The sequence below is a fragment of the Geotrypetes seraphini genome, chromosome 1, assembly GCF_902459505.1.
Source record: "Geotrypetes seraphini chromosome 1, aGeoSer1.1, whole genome shotgun sequence".
Lineage (NCBI taxonomy): Eukaryota > Metazoa > Chordata > Amphibia > Gymnophiona > Dermophiidae > Geotrypetes > Geotrypetes seraphini.
In genome coordinates, this window is record NC_047084.1 from 29,424,910 (window position 1) to 29,447,269 (window position 22,360).

Here is a 22,360-nt window from a genome sequence, read left to right on the forward strand (position 1 = left end):
GAGCCCCACAAACCACCTCCAGAATCACCTAGATCCACTTATCTACCACCCCAATAGCCCTTATGGCTGCAGGAGCCAATTATATGCCAGTAAAAAAGGGTTTGGGGGGTGTATAGGGCAGTGCACATGTTTAAGTATCAATGCAGTGATTACAGAGGCTTATGGGCATGGGTCCTCCTCTCTTAAGCCATCTCTGTGCTGGACGACTAGGCTGTCCTATGCCAGGCAGCCAAGTGATGATGGTCTGGAGGCTGAATTTTAAAGTTATGATTATAATTTTTATGGGGGTGGTGGGGTTGGTGATCACTGGGGTAGTGTATGGGGATCTTTTTTATGTGTTTGCAGTGCTTATCTGGTGACTTTAGGTGGGTTTTTGTGACTTAGACCATGTTTTAGATAGTCTAAGTCACAACGTCCAAGTTCCGTCTAGACTCTTGTAAAACTTTCGGTTATAAATGCTGTACGACTAGGTCTAAGCCGGCCCACATCCTGCCCAACTCCCGCCCTCGACACGCCTCCCGAAACGCCATGTTTAGCTTTGGTCGTTCAACGGCACTATGAAGGCCTAGGTCGTTTAGAAATACGTCCAAAACCCGTTTTTATTATCGGCACTTGGACGTTTTTGAGAAATTTTCATCCAAGTGCTGACTTAGGCCGGTTTTTGGACGTTTTTCTCTTTCGATTATGAGCCCCATAGTATGTAGGCTCCCCTGGTGGCTCAGTATGGATGGTTCCTGAGCTGATTGCTAAGTCGTGTCTTCTGGTCCATGGGTGTCCTGGGGAGGCTTCATGGGAGTAGGAAAGTTATGGTTGTTGCTTATGGGTGACACCCAGTAGCAATATTCAGACCCCAGAATTGCAGAGGGTGTCCTGATGCATGGGTTCCAGCCCAGGACTGTTGCTTTAATGGTAGAAGTGGATACAACATAGAGTTAAAATCCCTCGATAATTATGAATGAAAGAACATGGCCCCAAAACCCAGACCTAGTTCTGAATAAGCTGGAATAACAAAGGAATAAGATAAACTGTCGGATCATACAAATAAATACTTTTCTTGAGATAAAAATCAAAAAAGTCATATTCAAAGGATTTGTCTGACATTTGGAGTTAGCAAATTGAACTCAAAATATTAAAATTCCTGTTCCTCCCTTAATCAGTGGTTAAATTCTCTGTGGTCAACTGATCTCCGAAAAATTTAACTGGTTAAGAAGAGGGGAAGGTGAGGAGATATTAACTATTGAAAAAGCAGTTCTATGGTTTTCTGGATATATTCAGTGGCAGTCTTACCCAGATAAACCCTGCTGAATATCCAGTTAAATTTTTCCAGATAACTTTATCACTCATCAATTTGCTGAATGCTTCCCTCAATGTTTTCTAATGTTTTACAGATTTGGTTAACATTCATGCGATGCTTTAACTATCCAGTTAAAGAAAACACAACAAAGCTTGCTGCAGTATGGTTGACTCTTTCTTTTGGGTAAGAGCAACTTGGTTTCTAATAATTATTTGTAGTGGACAGACATGCAGCAATTACATTGTAATATGTGTTCTATACAGCTCTACAGATTTTATTAACTTTTTCACATCTGTTATTATTTTAAATAGATGTGAATCATGATTTTTGCATATGGCATCAAGGTGGGAATGGGACTTGCACAGTCCTTCAGGTATTTTACAAAAGGCTTGCTGAACACAGAAGCTTTTCTAAACAAGTGCAAGTGCCCACATATCCAGTGGTAACTGGCATTTTAGAAGGGTAGTTACAAAGCTGCGATAAAATATTGTATTTCACTGCAACTTACCCCCCTCTTTTACGAAACTGTGATAGCAGTTTCTAGCGTGGGGAGCCACGCTGAATAGCCCGTGCTGCTCCTGACGCTCATAGGAACTTAATGAGTGTTGGGAGCAGCGCAGGCCATTCAGCGCAACTCCCCGCTCTAGAAAATGCTATCGCAGTTTCGTAAAAGGAGGCCCTAATTTACTGTGGAAGTCACTAATATGCAAAAATTCAGTATTCCAGGATAGTGACTCCCATGGTAAATATATTTTTACCAAGTCAGGTCCACAATCTTTCTAAACGGACCACTGGTAATCAAATTCTCATGCCCACCTGTCCCCAAGTACTGTAAGCATTTTGTGGAAGTCATCAATAGAGGCAGGAGAAAGTGAGCTTTGCTCATGTCCCCAATGCCCCCACTGGTCCACCAGAGATACAGGTAGGTATGAGGAGGGTCTATGTTGATTGTGAGCCAATAGGGTTGGGGAAGTTGCTGTTGTAGGGGTTCATTAGGGTGGGTGACATATTGGAGGGGGGTCTGTGGTTTTGGGTAAGGATATCAGAGAGCCTGGAAGGGAATTGTAAGTTATGTAGGTGCCAGCCAATACGGTACCCACATAGCTAAGCAGCCGAATGTAGGACAGCTTTTGAGCTATCCTAATTTCAGCTACTTAGCTATATGGATCTCTGCAGTGAATGTTGCCGGCACCCACATGCTAGCTCCTCCCCAATGCTTCTGACCTGCCCACTTTTTTTGGCCTATCAGAGCTGATAATCAGCAGCATTGCTCGGTTAAGTGCTGCTGAAATATCAGCCAGTATGTGTCTAAGTGCCAGATTTCATAAAGGTTTGAATCCAGGAACATCAAATTAATCAGCTGAGTGAAGATTTTTTTAAAAAAATAATTTTAAATGCCAGAGAGTAAGCACAATTGGCCACTCAGTAGCTTCTGCAAATTTCAGGTCCAAACAAACAGTTAACAGACATGTCTTCCTTAAAGCAAGTGTAAATGTTGATGTCTACATTTTGAAAGATATGTATTATATATAGTCATTGCAAAATCGAAATTATATAGCTTTCCAGCCTACTCAGAACATTCCCACAAGTCTAGCTAAGTCAACTGAATGGTTGGCTCTCACTGTTAATGGGATCTCCGACCCCCCCCCCCCCCTTGCCACTGACACTCCTGCATGACAAATGGCTTTGACCCAGTATGTGCAGTCTGTACCTCAGAGGTGTGATATTGTGGAGTCAGGGCTGGGGGCAGGCTCAAACTATGTGTGCTTAGTCCTGCTTAGGCTAATAAGCCCTGTGACATCCTCATCCCACTGGCTTCGGCATGTTTTGGTTTGGTGAGACTGAGAACACATCGCTGACAATAGGGTAAATTGCCATAAGACAACACTTTGTTTCCACTGTGGAGAAAGTACACATGACTGGTTTGCCATCTGTAGATGGTATGCAGGGGCAAGGCAAGGTGAGAGTGGAAGGAGCCTCTGGTGGAATGGAGAAGAGATCCCAACTCAAAGATCCTTCTTCCCTTCATGAAACCAAAGAAGATCATGCTGGAAGAAATATGATCTCTCTTAGCCTCACTTCATCAGGTTTGTTTTCTTATCTTAAAATTATCTTCTGCTAATTCTGCAAGGATTCAAACAAATGAGACTTTATTAACTCTTACACTCAAAGAAAAGAAGATCTTCCATCTTCCCTTCTTATATACGGTACTTTGTAGTTTAGTAACACAGTAATAATGGGTGATTTCAACTACCCCAATATTGATTGGGTAAATGTATCTTCAGGGCATGCTAGGGAGATAAAATTCTTTGATGAAATTGAGGGCTGCTTTATGGAGCAGCTGGTTCAGGAACCAACAAGAGGTAAAGCAATTCTAGATCTAGTTCTTAGTAGAGCACATGAATTGGTGAGGGAGGTAATGGTGCTGGGGCTGCCTGATAACAGTGATCATAAAATGATCAGATTTGATATACCGTATACACTTGAATATAAGTTGATCTGAATATAAGTCGATCCGAATATAAGTTGAGACCCCCATTTTCCCCCCAAAAAGGAGGAAAAATGGATGACTCGAATATAAGTCAGGCAGCTTAATATTCAAGTGTCCTGCCCTGTCAGATACTGCACCCAGCCCCCTTCCCTCTCTCCCCTGTCTGACACTGCACCCAGCCCCCTTCCTGCCAGGCATTGCACCCAGTCCCTTCCTGCCAGGCACTGCACCCAGCCCCCTTCCCTCCCTCCCCTTCCAGGCACTACCCAGCCCCCTTCCCTCCCTCCCCTGTCAGGCTCTGCACTCTGTCCCCCCTCCCTGCCCTGTCTTCGTACCTCGAGCTGGTTGAGTGATCAATGACAAAGGATCATAATAAATAATAACCTCAGAAGAGAGAGTAGTGATTAGTGGCATTCCTCAGGGATTATTCCTAAGTTCATGTCTGATCAATAGTGTTGTAAGTAATATTATGGAGTGTTATAAAGTTTGCTGAGAACATAGAATTGTGCAGTTTAGAAATTTGGCTAAATAAATAATATAAATTATTGCAACAGACTGAACACCCTTAAGGGAACAGAGAGAATAAGTGATCTAAGAAAGCCTGAGGAACAGTCAGATGCTTGGCCATTAAAATTCAGTTCAAAAAGAGTAGAGTCATGCCTTTGAGGTTGAAAGAAGCCAAAGGAACAACACACAGTAGGGAGTAAGTAGCTGATGTGCATTGGCCAAGAGAGAGTTTAGGGTAATGGTATCTGATGATCTCAAGACAGAAAAACTGTGTAGCAAGGCCATAATTAGAACCAGAGAGATGCCACAGCACTGAATTTCCAAAAAGGGAATTACGAAGGGATGAGACTCATGGTGGAAAAGAAGATTATGAAGAGGATAAGCACTGTAAAAACACTAGAGCAAGCATGGTCCCTTTTTAAGGACATGGTCACCGAGGCGCAAAATCTATTTATACCATGTATCACCAAGGGATCCAAAAAGAACAAGGAACCGGCGTGGCTCACTGTAGCTGTGAAGGAAGCAATTAGAGACAAGAAGACTTTGTTTAAGGAATGGAAAAGGTCAAAAATGGACGAAAACTGGAAAAAGCACAAACAATATCAAAGCAGGTGCCACAAGGCAGTAAGAAGGGCCAAAAGAGACTATGAGGAAAAAATAGCCCAGGAGGCAAAAAACTTCAAGCTGTTCTTTCGATATATTAAGGGGAAACGACCTGCGAAGGAAGCGGTGGGGCCATTGGATGACCATGGAATAAAGGGAGTGCTAAAGGAGGACAAAGCCATCGCCGACAAACTGAACACATTTTTTGCGTCTGTATTTATCAAAGAGGATATACACAACATACTGAAGGCTGATAGGCTATACATGGGAAACGAAGACGGGAAACTGACAGGGTTGACGGTCAGTCTAAAAGAGGTATGCAGGCAGATTGGTAGGCTTAAAAATGATAAATCCTCGGGACCAGATGGCATCCATCCGGAACTGAAAGGGGCTAAAGCTGAACTGCTTCAACTAATAATCAATGTGTCGATCAAATCAGGAAGGATTCCGGAAGACTGGAAGGTGGCGAATGTTATGCCAATCTTCAAGAAAGGTTAGAGGGGAGATCTGGGAAACTACAGACTGGTGAGTCTGACCTCAATACAGGGAAAAATGGTAGAGGCGCTGATAAAGGACCACATCATTGATCACCTTGACGGGCATGAACTGATGAGGACCAGCCAGCACTGCTTCAGCAAGGGAAGATCTTGCTTGATGAACTTGCTGCACTTCTTCGAGGGATTAAACAGGCAGATAGACAAGGGCGAGCCGGTCGACATTGTATATCTGGATTTTCAGAAGGCATTCCACAAGGTCTCGCATGAACAACTGCTTCGAAAAATTGCGATACAAGGAATCAAGAGTGAAATACTCATGTGGATTAAAAACTGGTTGGCGGATAGGAAACAGAGAGTGGAGGTAAATTGACAATACTCAGACTGGATAAGTTGCACCAGTGGAGTGCCGCAGGGTTCAGTGCTTGGACCTGTGCTCTTCAACATATTTACAAACGACCTGGAAATTGGTAAGATGAGTGAAGTGATTAAATTTGCAGACAATACGAAGTTATTCAGAGTAGTGAAGACGCAGAAGGATTGCAAAGAACTCGAGAAATGGGCCGCAACATAGCAAATGAGGTTTAACATGGATAAGTGTAAGATGATGCATGTCAGTAACAAAAATCTTATACATGAATACAGGATGTCTGGTGCGGTACACGGAAAGACCCCTCAGGAAAGAGACCTAGTTGACAAGTCGATGAAGCCATCCGCGCAATGCGCGGCAGCTGCAAAAAGGGCGAACAGAATGCTAGGAATGATTAAGAAGGGGATCACGAGCAAATCGGAGAAGGTTATCATGCTGCTATACCAGGCCATGGTACGCCTCCACCTGGAATACTGCATCCAGCCCTGTGTCTCATTTATGAAAGAAGTGGTATGGAAAATTTAATAAGCAATAAATGATAATACTTATGAAATATCTGCTGAGAATTTGGTCTTCCTTAAATTTTAGTAGCAAATTTTAAATTATTGGTATACAAACATTTCTCATGCATCATGCTATGTGCACTCAAAGACCTGTGACCTACTGAGGCCACACTGCAAAGCGAAATACCCTTTGGTCCGACAGCCTTCTGTGGTGAAAGATTCAGGGTGCATGCCAGGTCACATCATTCTGACAATAAGTCTTGCATGCAAATTAGTTAGTAACTGTTGTGAGCACTTTTATCCATAGGCAATACCAGCAAAATTACATCACATAATTTATAACTGGTGGCCATTATTAGCAAAATAAAATACAAAATAGTGCAGTACTGGCAATCCTTAATTAATCAAATTGCATAAGAGTAAACTAAACTGAATTGCATCAAAGCACATTAAACTGATTACCACTATGATATGGTCTCAAGAATTAACTTCTTGCAGTCTGCTGAATGTCTTAATGTCTGTGAACCATGCTGCTGTATAAGAGAACCAGGATCGATTTCTGCTTGGGCTGACAGGGCCTAAGTGGTAGTTTGTTGGGGGGGGGGGGGGGGGGAGGAGGCTCAGACATCACATAGCTGCAGCACTCATGGGTCAGATTCAGGGTGCATGTGTATTGGGTTGCAAAGGAAGCTGTAGTCTGTGGCTCCCTGCTAAGGTTATAGACCGAGGTGAATGATGGACTAATAACAGGAGAAAAAAATCCAAGTACTTGTGAATAAAGAATCCTAGCTCCAACTTGGGGTAGGTTCTGATGGAGTGGAAAGCCAAATGAAGCTGAAGAGAACCAGTCATCCTCCCACATGCAAATAAGAATTAATTCCTCCCTTAGCATTCTACTTTAAATATTTGTTGTAAAAAAGAACAAGTTGGAACATGCAGCTATGAACATGACACATAGATGTTTCATTGTTAGATTCAAGTACATTACTTAAGCGTGTGGAAGGGAATTTTATAACAAAAGGCACTTAGGATAACAAGGCATATAGAGACACATCTTCCCCCAGATTCTATATATGGTACCCAGAATTGCATGCTGAAATTTGACACGCATCAGGTGTATTCCGTAATTGTGCGTGCAACTTAATTGACAAATCAGCAGTTAATTGGGAATAATTAGATTCTAATAATCATATTGGCACTAATTGATAACAATTAAAAATTATACATGAATCTCCCTACTCAGGGTTCTATAAAGATGCACATGTAAGCTTTCCATGCAGACCCAAAAAGGGAGCATGGGCGGATCAGGGATGTTCCTAGAAATTGAGTGCAGTGTTATAGAATATGGCAGATCCGTACCTAATTTAGGCACACAAGATTTTGGTTGATGTAAATCCTCATGCCCCAAACTGGACACGGATCCTGACAATAAGGCCTGGGTTCTCTAAATGGTATCGTTTTCAGCAGCCACTTTAAAATCTGCCGCCAATCGTATGTCAATCACGCAACAGCACTGTTTAGAGAATCGCACCAGAAATGTAAGCCAGAGTTCTCAAGGCCTACATTTCAGGCATCTATATAGACACTTTACAGCACCTAACACCACTTCCGGCATTAGCCATGCCTACAGTGCCATCCTAAATCTATGCTATGTAATATCTTCTACGAATGCCGCAAATTCTTCTAAGCTATGTCTGCCAAATATGTCTTTCAATAATTTTGCCCTTTCTATACTGTGAATGTACCTTTGTAACCCATTCTGGGTTCCTTTGGGAGGACGGGCTAAATAAATAAATAAATAAAGCACCTACAAAGATATGATCCCAGTGCCATTTTATTAGGCACTGGTGGACGCCTTGAACATCATTTTTAAAGGTATATTAAATGGTGTTTTTCACTTAGGTCCGAGTAAGGCACCATTTATAGGATATGGGGCTCATAATCGAAACAGAAAAACACCTAACAACCCGCCCAAATCGGCACTTCGACGACTTTTTAGGATACAGTTCAAGTGTGCATGTGTGGTTTTCAAACCCCTCTATAGAATATTTGACTCTTTGATTTCCCTTAGCGGGAATTCCTTTAGATCCTGCTACTCAAGAATTACAACAATTCAGAAATTAGCATTTCCTTCTCTGAAAGGTATTAAATGCACTGGGAAGCTTTTCCTTTTAAATTGATGAGAATTGGGAATGGGCTTCCAGATTCTCTAAGACTGGTAGATCAATTATTTCAATTTTAAAAAAGTTTAAAAACCTGGTTGTTTTCACAATAGTTAATTTGATTCTAGCTTTCGTAAAGTAATTTTAAGCAATTCAACATACTTTTTTCTAACTTTTTCCATCCATCTAATCTAACCAATTTCTGTTTTTATCTCACAGTTTTTACTTATTATGTTTCATTTTTTAACGAATTGCGAACCGACTTGAGCTCCTTAGGGAGTAGATTCAGTATATAAAATGAAGATTAGATTAGATGTTTAGACATATCCAGAGACTTTTTAGGCCTCTGAATCCCACTGTGCGCCCAGAGCTGAAAGGGACATTTTGAGAGGAGTGGTTAGGGCGGGAGGTGAGCGGGATGTACTGCAGACACAAAGTACAGAGCCCCACACACTCCCCTGGTGATCACTGACCCCCCCCCCCCCCCCCACTGCCATAAAAATCAGAATAAAAACATACATGCCTGCCTCCAGAACATCAGCACTTTGCATAGTAAAGCCTAGTAGAACTGTACAGAGGTGGCTTAAGTAGTCTGGGGGAGTGGGCTAGTGAACCATAGAGAGGAGGACCCAGGCCCATAAGCCACTCTAACCACTGCATTCATGATGGAAAATGTGAGTCCACCAAAACCCTACTGTACTGCCATATAGGTGGCATCTGCAGCCATAAGGGCTATTGGGATTGTAAACAGGTGGGTATGGTAGGTTTTGGGGGCTCACCATGACCTGCAAGGGAGTTGTGGTGAGATGTTTATGTGGCACCCTTTTTATAAAGTTCACAGCAGTGCCCTGTAAGGTGCCCCACTACTCTGTTGCCATGTCTGAAAGATTAATCAAAAATAATACAAAAAAGAGAAAGATTAACCACAAATAGCAAGATCCGCAAAAGGTGGTATTTTCTAAGTAGATTAACCTGTTGCCATGTCTGGAAGGAAAGTTCATCACTTTGCTGGCCCTTCCCATGTCCAAAAGTTCTTGTTCTAGGCGTTTGGGACTTGGATGATTTTTTGGATGAGAATATACTATAAACATAGACATACTAGCGGTCTGGAGGATCAAACGCCTGGACGTAGAAGTAGACGATTTTTGAGAAAAAAAATAAATTTGGATATATTTTTTGAGAATGGACTTTGGACGATGCCGACTTTGGACAACTAGCGCCCTAGGTCCAAAACAGACTTAGATGTTTCTTTTGATTATGCCCCTCCACGGGTCTAAGTGCTATTCTACAGTATAAACAGTGTCCCTTCCAACCATTGATCACAACTCCCTAAACAACTCCCTCCTAACCACTCAGCCCAGGCTATCTTGTTTTGCTAGCGTATGAAGAAGATGATGACATTCAGGAGGTGGTTATAATCTCTCACAGTGAAGAGGTCCGGGTTCTCCAGCAACCCCCATCTTCTATCTTGCATACATCCAATGCACCATCCCCTGTGACATCTGGGGAGGGATCAGCTCAGTTTGTGATCCCAGGGACAATAGCTACACTGGTGCAGAAGTTGGCCAGGCAGCAGTGAGTTCTGGAATGGAGGCTAAGGGTTCACAGAAGAGTACACCAAGAGAATGGAGTGTGCTTTATGGCAATGCTGGGTAGCCCCATGGATCTGATATCAACCCTAGAACACGCATTGCCCAAATAGCTGCCTCAATGACCTCAAAGCCCAGCTATCTCCTGATATCTGTCTTCCTCCTCTCCCTGGCATAGCATCCCCACTTCCAAAAACTAGAATACTTAAATAAGAAAATAAAGGAGTTTAAAATGTGTTTTGGTTTTATTTTTTTTTAAATTCTTTATTGATTTTTAAAACCTGAATAATGCAATACAACAAATGTAACATGTAATAATACATTCAACTTTCACATATTTTTAATCAACCATTTTCCACCCTCCCACGATTTTTCAATAAAACACAATAACATAACTTCCCATCCAATCACCCACCCCCAAATGTAAGTAACCTAGAACCAACCTGAGATAGAAATAAGCCCCCCTCCCATCCTTCCCTGGATATGTACCTAAATAAACAAAAACTAATTCACATCAATAATCAATTATAAAGATGTAACATAAGATGTCAATGGGCCCCATATCAAATTAAATATATTTCTATGTCCCGAACTATCAGCACTAATCCTTTCAAGTTTATAACTGGAGCAAAGACTTGCCCACCAGAATGAAAAATTTAAACGATCACAGTTCTTCCAGTTTTGGGTATCATCTGGATGGCTAAAATGTTGATATCATAGTTGTCAAGTGTATTTCATTGATGCAAATGGCTTCTCACCTTTTCTGCCCTAGAGTTCACATTAAAATGCCTCTACATCCATGTTCCCTAGCAGTTACCGTCTCTGTCACTGCAGTGCTTCCCTATGAGCTCAGGGTATGCATGCTATGAGATATATGTCTACATAAATGGAAAATGGACATCTCCTCACCTGAAAACATGATAGCTGTACAGTTGGGGAAACTCCATCACTCAACTACTTTCATCAATGCTTAAATGGAATCAAGACATTCAAATCAAGGGATGAGGCTACATTGTAGCTTTGATCAAGGTAGCATTAACCCATTGGTGGCTCCAACACAAGGATTTACATGCTCCCCCTTCTCACACATGAACCCCACAAATGACCCCTTACACTGGTGATTCTGAGAAAAACTTGCAGATTCTGAGGAAAACCAGTAGAGAAGAAGCAGTGGTTAATAAGTGGTTTACCAACTCCTCTTGCCTACTGCAGAGCTATCAATTCACAGTTCCAGGAAGGAGACACTTTCACCAGCTCTGGTTTTAAACTAACATCCCTAAGCAGTGTGGTGTTTGTAGTCCGTGATGCTGCTAGTTGCAATCGAAGCATATTCCATAATGCATCAAGAAAGGACTATTCAAAATCCTTGGCTGGCTAAAGTCTCCACCCTGAAACTGGGTAAATTTGCAGCTCTATTAATGGGGAATTAGTGGACTGGGGCTGGGAGAAAAGGCAGCGGTAACTCCTGTCTACTACGTCTAACTCTACTTTCAACCAGCAGCTACCGTACAATGGCAAATTTCACCTTGCTTTCAATGGAATTAACACATCCAAGAGGGTAATCTAAATAACTAGGCACTAGACATTCCAAATTTGCCTATGCCTTAATAATGGTGAAGGTACCATACATTTAAAATATAAAAGAAACAGGATAATTTTATAACACATAAACTATTTTTATTTTTTGGGGTATCCTATAAAGACTGCTTAAAAAAAGTGTTAAATCATACTTACTAGAACAAAAAGTGGACCATTTTAGTCATTTACTCCAAGTTTTTATATTCTGATTTAAATACTGTATAAGAAAGTGTAATAGGAATTTTTACATTTAACCCTTTATTTGGCATTTTGCTCAGAAGCAATATGTGTTTTCTATGGCTCTTATGGGAGATATGTATCTCCAAATGCCTGTTACTTGGCACTGTTGTTCTCATTCAGCATCAAGTTATGTAAAGCAGCCAATGAAAGGGTTAAATCAGAATATAAAATGGGGTAAATAATTAAAATGATCCACTTTTCATTCTAGTAGCAAATATTTAACAAATTTTAAAATGATCTTTATATAATATCTCATAAAATAAAAACAAAAAATTGGGGGGAGGGGGGGCTGGATTCAGTAAATGGTGCTCAAACTTCAGCACAGGAAAAAATCAACGCTGTGATCCTAGAAAGGGTGTGCCCTTTATAGAATTGCATTTTGCCAATTCCCATTCTTAACATTAGGCACTAGACTTATGGCTGCTGAAATCCGGTGTAAATGCTGGTACCCAAGATAAGTGTGCTGAAGCTCTCTTCTATAAGTATAATTACATGTGCAACTTTTCAGAACCTCCTGACATACCCAAGGACACGCCCCCTTTTGAGTTACATGCAAGTAGAGTTAGATACCATGCCGTGTAGAATAGGGCGAAGCCAAATGCCCCTAAAAATTTAAATGAGTGCTGATTAACATAAATAATTATTATTCAATTATTGATAGATAAGGGCTCATTATGCAATTAACTTGTGCACGCATCTTGGGCAAACATGTAAATTTGGGCACTCAATTCTGGGTGCCTTATATAGAATCTGGGGGTTTGTGGGTTAAAGATGTATCAAGTTTCTATTATTATGTTGATTGGTGAGAGCCAGTGCAAATAGTAACCTAGGTGTAAAAAAAATTTGTATATAAATAATGAGTTCCTGTGGTGTAAAAACACACAAAGTGACTCTCTGAATTTTTTTGAAAAGTGACACACAAAAATGTGTTTGGAAGTTATTTTGTTTTAGTTCCAAATTTTGAGTGAACATTTGATGCCCTATCATATTTGCATGACTACCATAGCTAGTTTTACATGAAAAGGCTGAAACCCTGTGGAAAATTATATGTATATGTTTATTCTTTGTATATGTATATGTTTATGTGGTACAAAGTGGTTTATATGTTACATACAGGTACTTTCTCCCTTCCTAGTGTGGGAGCCAAAATAAGTGCTGTACTGTTTTTTCTTATTTATTTGATGACATAAATAGTTTTTTTTGAGGTTTTTTGGCCAATAACTGAGGTTATTTCCTTGGGTAGGGTTTGCTATAGGTCTTTTTCCTCCATTTAAATAAACAAAAAAATCACGTTAGTTATATGAAACATTCACAACAAGACATTGAGTCCATTGGTTCCACTTTGTATCTGTATAGTAATACAATTTAATGTTGGTCAAGCTGTTTATAATTTGAAATGCATTTTAATAGTTAATGTTGAAAGCAATCCATCCTGCAATAACTGGACTTTTTGAAACCTATGGATGGATCACTACAGAGATGTTTGGTGCTATGACATATGTTGAAATGCATTCTTTATTTCTGGGCAGATTGTCTTATTGAAATGTCAATTTTCTGTTATGCAACAGCTACTATGGCTTGTCAGTCTGGTTCCCTGATGTTATCAGAAATCTTCAAGCAATGGAATACAGATCAAGAGTGAAAACCTTTACGAACCAGACAGTTGACCACTTCACTTTCAACTTTACATTGGAAAATCAGATCCACATCCGTGGAACATTCAATTATGACAGGTTTTCAAAATATTTCTTTCTAGCAATTAAATATCACCACCAAACTCACACAAACTAACCAAAGTGCTGGAAGTCTGAAGTAAAGCATGCTGGAGAAAAGAGTATGTGAAAAGAGTGGCTACATGTTAGCACAATTTTGCACATGAATCCCTTTCCCCATATCCTAGACACATATACTCAATTTAAAGAGTTATTCACAATATACCTGTGAACCAGGCAGTTCTCAGGAAGAAAGAAGACCTATTTGCAAGCTCCTTCCATTAGTCCATGGTCGTTCACGGTATGCAGTTTTTTCAACATAAGTACAATATTACCTATATGTGACCTTCTGGGAAAATATAACTAAGTCTGTTGACTTTAGACATGTTTTTCCACTAAACCAACAGGAATTCAATCTACAATGAGATTGTTGCTTGCCTAATTTGGGGTATATCTACTTAGTAAAATAATCAAAACTGATGTTACTAACATTTGAATTAAGAAGCACAATTAGACTAGAAGAACTCCTTTTAATTTGTACATTCAGTTATAGCCAGAAATACTGCTGCTCTCTTAAAACTGGAAAAATATGCATTGGCTGTCAGTAAGTGTCAATTTTCTGTGCTATGGGGAGCCAGTCTGAGCTCTTCCAAATGAAAATGCCTCTAAAAATGCCAGAGGAACCCTCATAGGTGATCGATGACTCAAATGTTTGGGGAGGCTTAAGGGCTGGGGCAATGGTCATGTTGATATGGGGTGTGGTGGTCCAAGTTAAAATCCTTGGGGTGTGTTGCCCTTCTGTGACTCTCTTCCCCCCCCAAATAATCCTTCTCTCCCTTTCCTCCCATGAGTCCCATCCCTCACCAATGTTGCATCTCATCCCTTCATCCCATAATGGCCACATCTTTTTCTCTCCCTCCACCCCCTTCATTGACTCACTGATACCTCCTTGGGGCCACTATTTGCCTGAGTCCATGGCAGAATGAACAAATAGGAAAGGTGATTTTCTCTTCCCTGCAGATGTCTCCTCAACTTTGGAAGTTGCAAAGAATATTAAATGATTCACAGGGCCAGAGCCCTGTGTGTGGCACTGCTAGCTTTTCTCATCTCCTTTTTCTTTCTCCTCCCCCTCCCCTCTTACTTGCCTCACAAAAAGGTTTGTCACCCTGCCAATAAGTCCTTTCAGTTTTGCCCACTGCATTTCTACTCCTTCCAGAATTTCCCATCCAGACAACAATTCCTTGATGTAATCCCCTATCTGAACAAAGTTAATTTTTTTAAAGTCTAGAAACTTTACTTTTGAATGAGCCCTCTCCATACCCGTCTTAATATTAAACCATACTATGCCGTGATCACTAGATGCCAGATGATCACCTGCTGTAACATCAGAAATACTTTCCCCTTTTGTAAGCACTAAGTCCAGTTTGACCCCATCCCACATGGGTTCCATTACCAACTGCTGGAACAGTTCTCCTTATAGAGAATCCAGGATCTCCCTACTTCTAGAAGACCCCACAATAGGGATATCCCAATCAACATCTGGCATGTTAAAATCACCTATTAGTAAAATTTCCCATTTTTTAGATATATTCTGAATGTCTACTATTAAATCTCTGTCCACTTCTTCCATCTGTGAAGGAGGCCTCTGTTAGAAATTGTGTTCAGCAAAGTAATAAAGCGTTAACAGGGTTTTTATCACTATGTGCAGATATTTTAAAAGGAAATCTCTCAAGGACAGAGTGTTCGGCTAATGGAATCTACTAAGATGTACAATACAGGAATGAACTTTAAATCTATGTGCCTTGCTTTAAAAGCATATATTTTACATTTAGTAATTAATTAATTCTAGGTCAGTGGAATTCTCCACTAGTGATTACATTAGCATGGAGAAATCTCATCAGCAGTGCTTAGCATTTAAAAGAACTCACTCGGCTTGAGGACAATCCCTTCTGGCTTATTACTACTCAGAAAAAGAAAACATTTGTCTCTAAGGCTTTCTTTTTGGAAATTCTGCCAAAGCAGAATTGTTTATCAAATATGTAGCTTGTATACTGTAAACAAAAATAACATACTCTGGGAAGAGCTCCAATGTATTAATAATATTAACACAGCCTAAGCTATAACAGAAAAGTTAACCTATACCCAAAAAGCAAAGTATTCGATACACGGTTTGTCTTATCTCTTATCTGATCTCTTATCTTATCTAAAATCTTAGTAGAACCTCTTTCTGTAAGCAATCTATTAGCATGATAAAAAGGATCACATGTGTAGGGGTCACACACGGTGCACCTAGTAAGTATATGTAATGGCACTATGCAGTATATGTAGGACTCTGTTCTATATCCCCCTAAATCCAAATTCTACCTTGCATAACCCAATCCTAATAAGCAATAACCTAGGCCATGTGTTATAAAAATAGAAGCTTTTATTTGCAGTACAATCTAGCATAAATACATCCGTGAATTAAAATTATAAGAAAGTTATGCAGCATGAAAGAAAGAAAAGCTGTTATTGCTTATCTACCAAGTAGAGCAAACACACACAACAACCCTCACTAAGCCTCAAAGATAGGCTATTGTTACTATCCCCAAGTAATAACAGAGATGGTTTACCATTTGGCAGCAAGGTATCCTGGAGAGGTTTGCAGACAGTGATTCCAGATGAACATGATGATATCCTTCAAGTCTGATGTCACAGTAGCCAACCAGTCTAATGTTTGTGCAGCTTGGCTTTAGAACAAGAAGACTTTGTCCCTCCCACTATTGCTCAATACATTGTTCTAGAAGTTTCATGAAGGTCTCAGAATGTCCCAAAAGAATAAGATCATATTTTGCTGACCACATGACCATGAATCAGCAATTTCTGCCACATGACAGTTTTGCAAGACCTCATGCATATTGCATCAGCCCAATTTTTTTCATATCCAGCCGGTCACATGTTGGTAAGACGTAAAAGCTGCAGCTTGTCTTTAACAACACAGCTGGAAGTTTCACAGTCATGTCTGTATGATAAGCCACCATAAATTGGCACCAACTCTGTTATATTTCACACACAGAACTCTCACATGCCTGCTAACCGCTAAAGATGCCCATTATATTCTATGGGTGTCTTTACCAGTTATAGTGTAGAGCAATGTGCTTAATACCTTTTCTTGAATCCCCCCTGAATGCTCACGTGTGCTTAATGCAACAAAAACTGGCCCTAATGCAGGATGCGTAAAAGTACCTCGCATTATTTTTCCATTAGCCTGCAGTACTCATGCAATATTTCTTGTTTAAAACATTTTAGCAGGTGGAAAATGGGCATTGAAGTATAAACCAGTTAACGAGCTGGCATTACTGCATGTTAACTGGTTTATGAATGCTTCACCTGGAAACCCTAAACAGGAGGCAATGAGTACTCCTGGATTTTTTTTCAGTTGCTGCACACAAATGCTAATATCAGTTAACGGTCTGAAGCAAAAACAAAAAATTGCTTTTTTAAGGCTGTCAAAATGTCACACATTACCACACACTAAAGTCATTTTCTACCATAGTTTAGTAAAAGTGACAAAGACTAGGGGGCATTCGATGAAATTACCTGGTTATACTTTTAAAATGAATAAGAAGAATTTTTTTTTTCACTCTACAGATAGTTAAGCTCTAGCTCTGAAGCTCGTTGTCAGAGGATGTGGTAACAGCAGTTAGCATGTTTGAGTTTAAATGAGGTTTGGACAAGTTCCTGGGGGAAAGTCCATAGCCTGGACCATAGGTATAAGGGCATAAGATAGGCATAAGGGACGCCACTGCTTGCCCGGAAATTGGTAGCATTGTATGTTGCTACTTTTGGGGTTTCTGCCAGATATTTGTGATCTGGATTGGCCACTGTTGTAAGCAGGATACTGGGCTAAATGAGCCATTGGTCTGACCCAGTAATGGCTGTTCTTATGCTATATGACAAGTGCCAAGTGAACTAGAGTACTCATCTACATTGAGTTCATTGCCTATGTTGAGACACCATTTTTCATTTTTAGAATGTCCCATCGGCAATCAATCATGTGGCTGCTCCTATGGTCACAGGAAGTAGTGCTGTTTTCTCTGAAAGCTATCCAAGTATGCTATTTTCCATAAAGTTCACGAAAGCTATGTCAGTGGCTAAAGAAGGACTAGCACTGCCAGCTTAGCAAAGTGCCACCTAACCCTTTTTTAAAATTCTTTATTGACTCTCAAATATATAGCATAAAATGAACCAGTCATAAAACAACAGCACAGCACATTTCTACCTGATGCCAAAACCCTGTCCCTCTCCCCCATGTAGTTGTTCTCCAGAGTGTGAATCAGTACTTACAGAAATCTTTTTAATTCCATTGCACAGGTTTATTATGATGAAGTTTAAATCTGTCGTCTTCAAAGACTCTGTTTTTGAGAACTGTGATTTTGAAGATGTCACCTCATTGAACACATACTTCAGGAATTGTACCTTTATTAATACCTTATTTTATAACACAGGTAAGACAAAAGGGAAATCTGTTCAACAGAGCAAAGCTTTCCCTCGCATGAGCTGATTTGCTCATAGAAAGGGAAGTAAGTTAAAAGTCAGACCTGATCATATGTTTGTATATACTAGTCTTCTAAACAGGAGCATAAGTAGAAGTCAATTTGTGGGTGGGTCCAGAAGTGGTCTTAAGGGGGGCATGCATTTCTTCTCAACTGTTCTTTTCCCACCCCGTCTCCTGAACTTGTGATGCCTGAGCAGTGAGGAAGTCAGCAATATGCTTCAGTCACCAATGCTGGCTTTCCCATGCATGCTCAGTTAATGCTGATGAAATGAGCATTCTTGGGGGTGTCAGCGTTGGCAGCTGAAGAACACCACTGACTTTCTCGCTGCTCAGGCAGCACAGAAGTAAGCAAAAGCAATACACCTCTTCAGCTGGAGGGGCTTGAGCACATCCGCCAGTCGTTCCATAGGAGCCACAATTTTAGAGGGGGCTTGAGCCCAAAGTGAGCAGATCCAGGTCCTGGAGGCACCCTCATGGCACCTCCACTGATTCTAAATGCTTATGCATACAAAGATATGTGTTTGATTGCACACTCCACCCTCTGAAACACTTAGAGGAGTAGGGCAAGGCAGGACAGGGGGGCCCACCAAACTGGTCTGCACAAGGCCCTGCAGTTGCTAAGACTAACCCTGCCTAGTTGCATATATCATTCCCCACCCCCTCATACACACCCCAAGTGCTGGCCCTGATATCTGTTGTCTTTAAAGCACTACAAAGGGAATTTCTTATATTGACCTACATGTAAATGTTTCAGTTTAATTTTTGTCTGCATATTTCTATTAGTTTATGGTCACTTGGAGGTGGGGGGAATTCATCAAACAGCATTAGGGCATGCACCTTTACCACACATTAAGGCATGATAAATTCTAAAACCCATTTTATACCTATGGACTTTTAGGGGGAAATTCTATAACCGGTGCCAAAACTTGGGCACCGGTAGCTGCCCTATTGGCACCTAAGTTAATTAACAAATGCCATTAGAAATAGCAAAAAAAACCCTGATATTCAAGTCCCTACCAGTACCTAAATAAAAGGTACTGGAATTGTGCCTACATAGGCGCTTTCCAGCACTTAACGCCACTATGGGCATGACTAATGCTAGACGTGGCATTAAGTGCCGGAAAGCACCTACATAGCCGCGATTCATGGCTAGATAGACTTTGAAAACTCTAGCCCTACATTTTCGGTGCCTACCTTTCCCAGAGACGTGTTTCTGTATACAGTACAATGGAGTGATTGACACGAGATTGGCAGCCGCCGATAAGCAGCGCAGTATACAGAATCCAGGCCTTAATGCGCGCTAATTCCCTTAACGCATGTTAAGGTACATTAAACTCTAATTCTGCTTGATAAATTTCCCCCTTAGTTTGCATTTGTTCGCTAAGAGTGACCAAGGCCAGATAATCAGCATGGAGTTTCTATGTAAGTATTTCTAGTAATCTAGCTTGTTCAGTTTCCCCAATAGCTGTGCTGATGTTCTAGGACCCACTGCATATTTATGATGTTGCATTTCTCTAGGTATGGTCTTTGTCATATGAGTTTTGGAAATTATGCCAGAATGGTAAATTTGCTCTAGATCCTGAGTGAATCATTACATTTTTGTATTACTTCACAATATGCTTACAGGGCTTATATAGCTGTTACTGAGGTTGTATTAGAAATGTTTTATCCAGCTGTGCTCTATGTCAATTGATGGGGGAGAGGCCAAGTGATTCTATGAATGCAGAATATATTTAAATTTAATACTGTATGGAGGAAGCATATGTTATGCACGAAAGAGGTACGGGACTTGGGTGTGATAGTATGCAATGATCTTAAGATGGCCAAATAGGTTGAAAAGGCAACGGTGAAAGCTAGAAAGATGCTAAGGTGTATAGGGAGAGGTATGGCCAGTAGGAAAAAGGAGGTATTGATACCCCAGTATAAGACTGTAGAGAGGCCTCATTTAGAATATTGTGTACAATTCTGGAGGCCGCACCTTCAAAAAGATATAAAAAGAATGTAGTCGGTCCAGAGGAAGGCTACTAAAATGGTGTGTGGTCTTATTCATAAGGTGTATGAGGACAGACTTAAAGATCTCAATTTCTATATTTTGGAGGAAAGGTAGGAGAGGGAAGATACAGTATGTCAGAGACATTTGAATACCTATGTAGCATAAATGCACATGAGGTAAGTCGCTTTCGTTTGAAAGGAAGCTCCAGAATGAGAGGGCATAGGATGAAGTTAAGAGGTGATAGGTTCAGGAGTACTGTAAGGAAATACTTTTTTTTTTTTTTTACAGAAAAGGAGGTAGATGCATAGAATAGTCTCCCGGTAGAGGTGGTGGAGACAAAGACTGTGTCTGAATTCAAGAAAGCATGGGACAGGCATGTGGGATATCTTAGGGAGAGGAGGCGATAGTAGATGCTCCAGATGGGCAGACTAGAAGGGCCATTTGGCCTTTATCTGCCATCATGTGTTTCTTTGTTGAGGGACTTTAGATGGAATTGTGGCTTATTGGGAGTTGAAGAGTACAAGCTGTTATACTATCGCTCCCTGCCCTCAATGTGGTCGGCAGGTGCTAAATCCTGTACTGTTACCCTCACTGCAGTGATTTGTTGGAGGTGGAGCAGGAGCGTATCCAGTTCAGTACAGGTGTTTCATCACGGTTCGTTCAGCACAGGATTTATAATCACAACTATTTCATTGTGGCCCTTTAAGAATGGGCCATTTCAGTGCAGTGTGCTGAACTGTTCCAGACTCATTAATGAGAAACACAGATGGCCAGGTTATCAGAAGCAAGTATAATGACATTATAAACCCATAAAATGATGCTGCTATGTTACCTCCTGTCACCTCTTTCTCACTCCCCCCCCTTCAGACATTGCAATGCTTTTACCTTTCATTTAGTTAATTCTATTACAGTCCTGATCAATCTTCAAGAACCAGTCAGAGAATGCATTAAGTTAGAGGGGCATTTTCAACAGGAAGTATAAATCTAAGGTTAGACGTTCAGGGCAGGACGTCCACAAACCCAGGAGAAAAAGATGTCCATTTTCAAAACTGCCAGACGTCTATCATTTATTTTTGAAAATGACCTAGGTATAAATTTTGGTCCTTAGAACGTCTACCTTTTTTGGGCCATTTTCAAAAATAAAAACGTTCACGTGAAAAACGCACAAAAGCAAGTTTAGTTGACGTGCCCAACTGCCTTGTCCAATCATGGCAAAGAAATCCCCATCGGCTGAGCTGGTTTCGCCAATCAAAATCACCAGTTTGAACCAGTCAGGGCCTTAGGCCCCTCCCACTGCATCCCATGGTGCATTGGGAGGGAGACGGCCCATTATTCGCAGCACGCAGCCTTGTAGGCAAGAGGGAGTGGGCTTCCCTCCTGCCGATTTTCCATTGGAAAGTACAGGGATGTTGGGTTATCTGGGGGGCGGTGTTGCTTCATGTTGGGTGGTTTCGAGTGATGTGGGGGGAGTGTTGCCTGATGTGGGGGGATGTTTTGGGGGAGGGGTGTAGGGCTCCAGATGATCCTGCCAGGGGGAATCCCCTTCAGCTGAGCTGGCAAGAATCCCTGAAACTGGCTCAGCTGATGAGGATTTCTCTGCCGTGATCAGCTGATGGCAAGCCCACAATGTACTGTTCCTACCCCCCCCCCCCATCTCTGGGTGATGAGAGGGGCTTGTGACCACTGAGGGAGTAAAGGGGGGTCATGCCTTAAACCCTCCAGTGGTCATCTTGTCAGTTTGGTTGCCTTTGGGGCACTTAGACCTGTTTTACTTTAGCCTAAGTCCCAGCATGTAAGTTCCACCTAGGATGTCCTGGAAAAGCTTTGATTATTGCTTCAGGATGTCTAGATGGAAGCCCGCCCGATTCTCACCCATAACACACCTCCCAACATGCCCCTTTGAGCTCTGAACACACAGAAATTTTGTTTTGATTATCGGCAATTGGACCTCCCTGCAATTAGGACGTTCAAGTGCCGACTTAGGTTTTTGAATGTTTTAAAGTTTTGATTATGCCCCCTTAGTCAGATAATTATTTAGTGTACTCTCTCTTTCTGGGATCTGGGAGTATTTTCACAGCACAGCCCATCAGTCCAGGGGGATCACTGCCCTCCCCATAGCCCTGAGTAACTGACACCAGACCTACAACGCAGCTCATCTGCATCCAGAGAAGAGCAAAGTAAGGGAGAATGCCTGACTCTGCCCACAGCTCCGGCCTTCCCCATAGCACTGAGTGACTGACACTGGACCTGACTGCCAGTCGGGAGGTCTGCCCTTCATTCCCCAAAC

The 22,360-nt window shown here is 41.2% G+C and overlaps 1 protein-coding gene across 1 annotated transcript in view; it reads left to right on the top strand.

The window, feature by feature from the left end:
• The window catches only part of SV2C (synaptic vesicle glycoprotein 2C), a 139,591-nt gene that overhangs the window by 112,480 nt on the left and 4,751 nt on the right, over positions 1-22,360 (top strand). Inside the window, exons 7-9 of the mRNA XM_033929201.1 lie at positions 1,389-1,477; positions 13,400-13,564; positions 17,897-18,030. Of these exons, the coding sequence (XP_033785092.1) occupies positions 1,389-1,477; positions 13,400-13,564; positions 17,897-18,030 (388 nt within the window). The remainder of the gene's footprint in view (positions 1-1,388; positions 1,478-13,399; positions 13,565-17,896; positions 18,031-22,360) is intronic.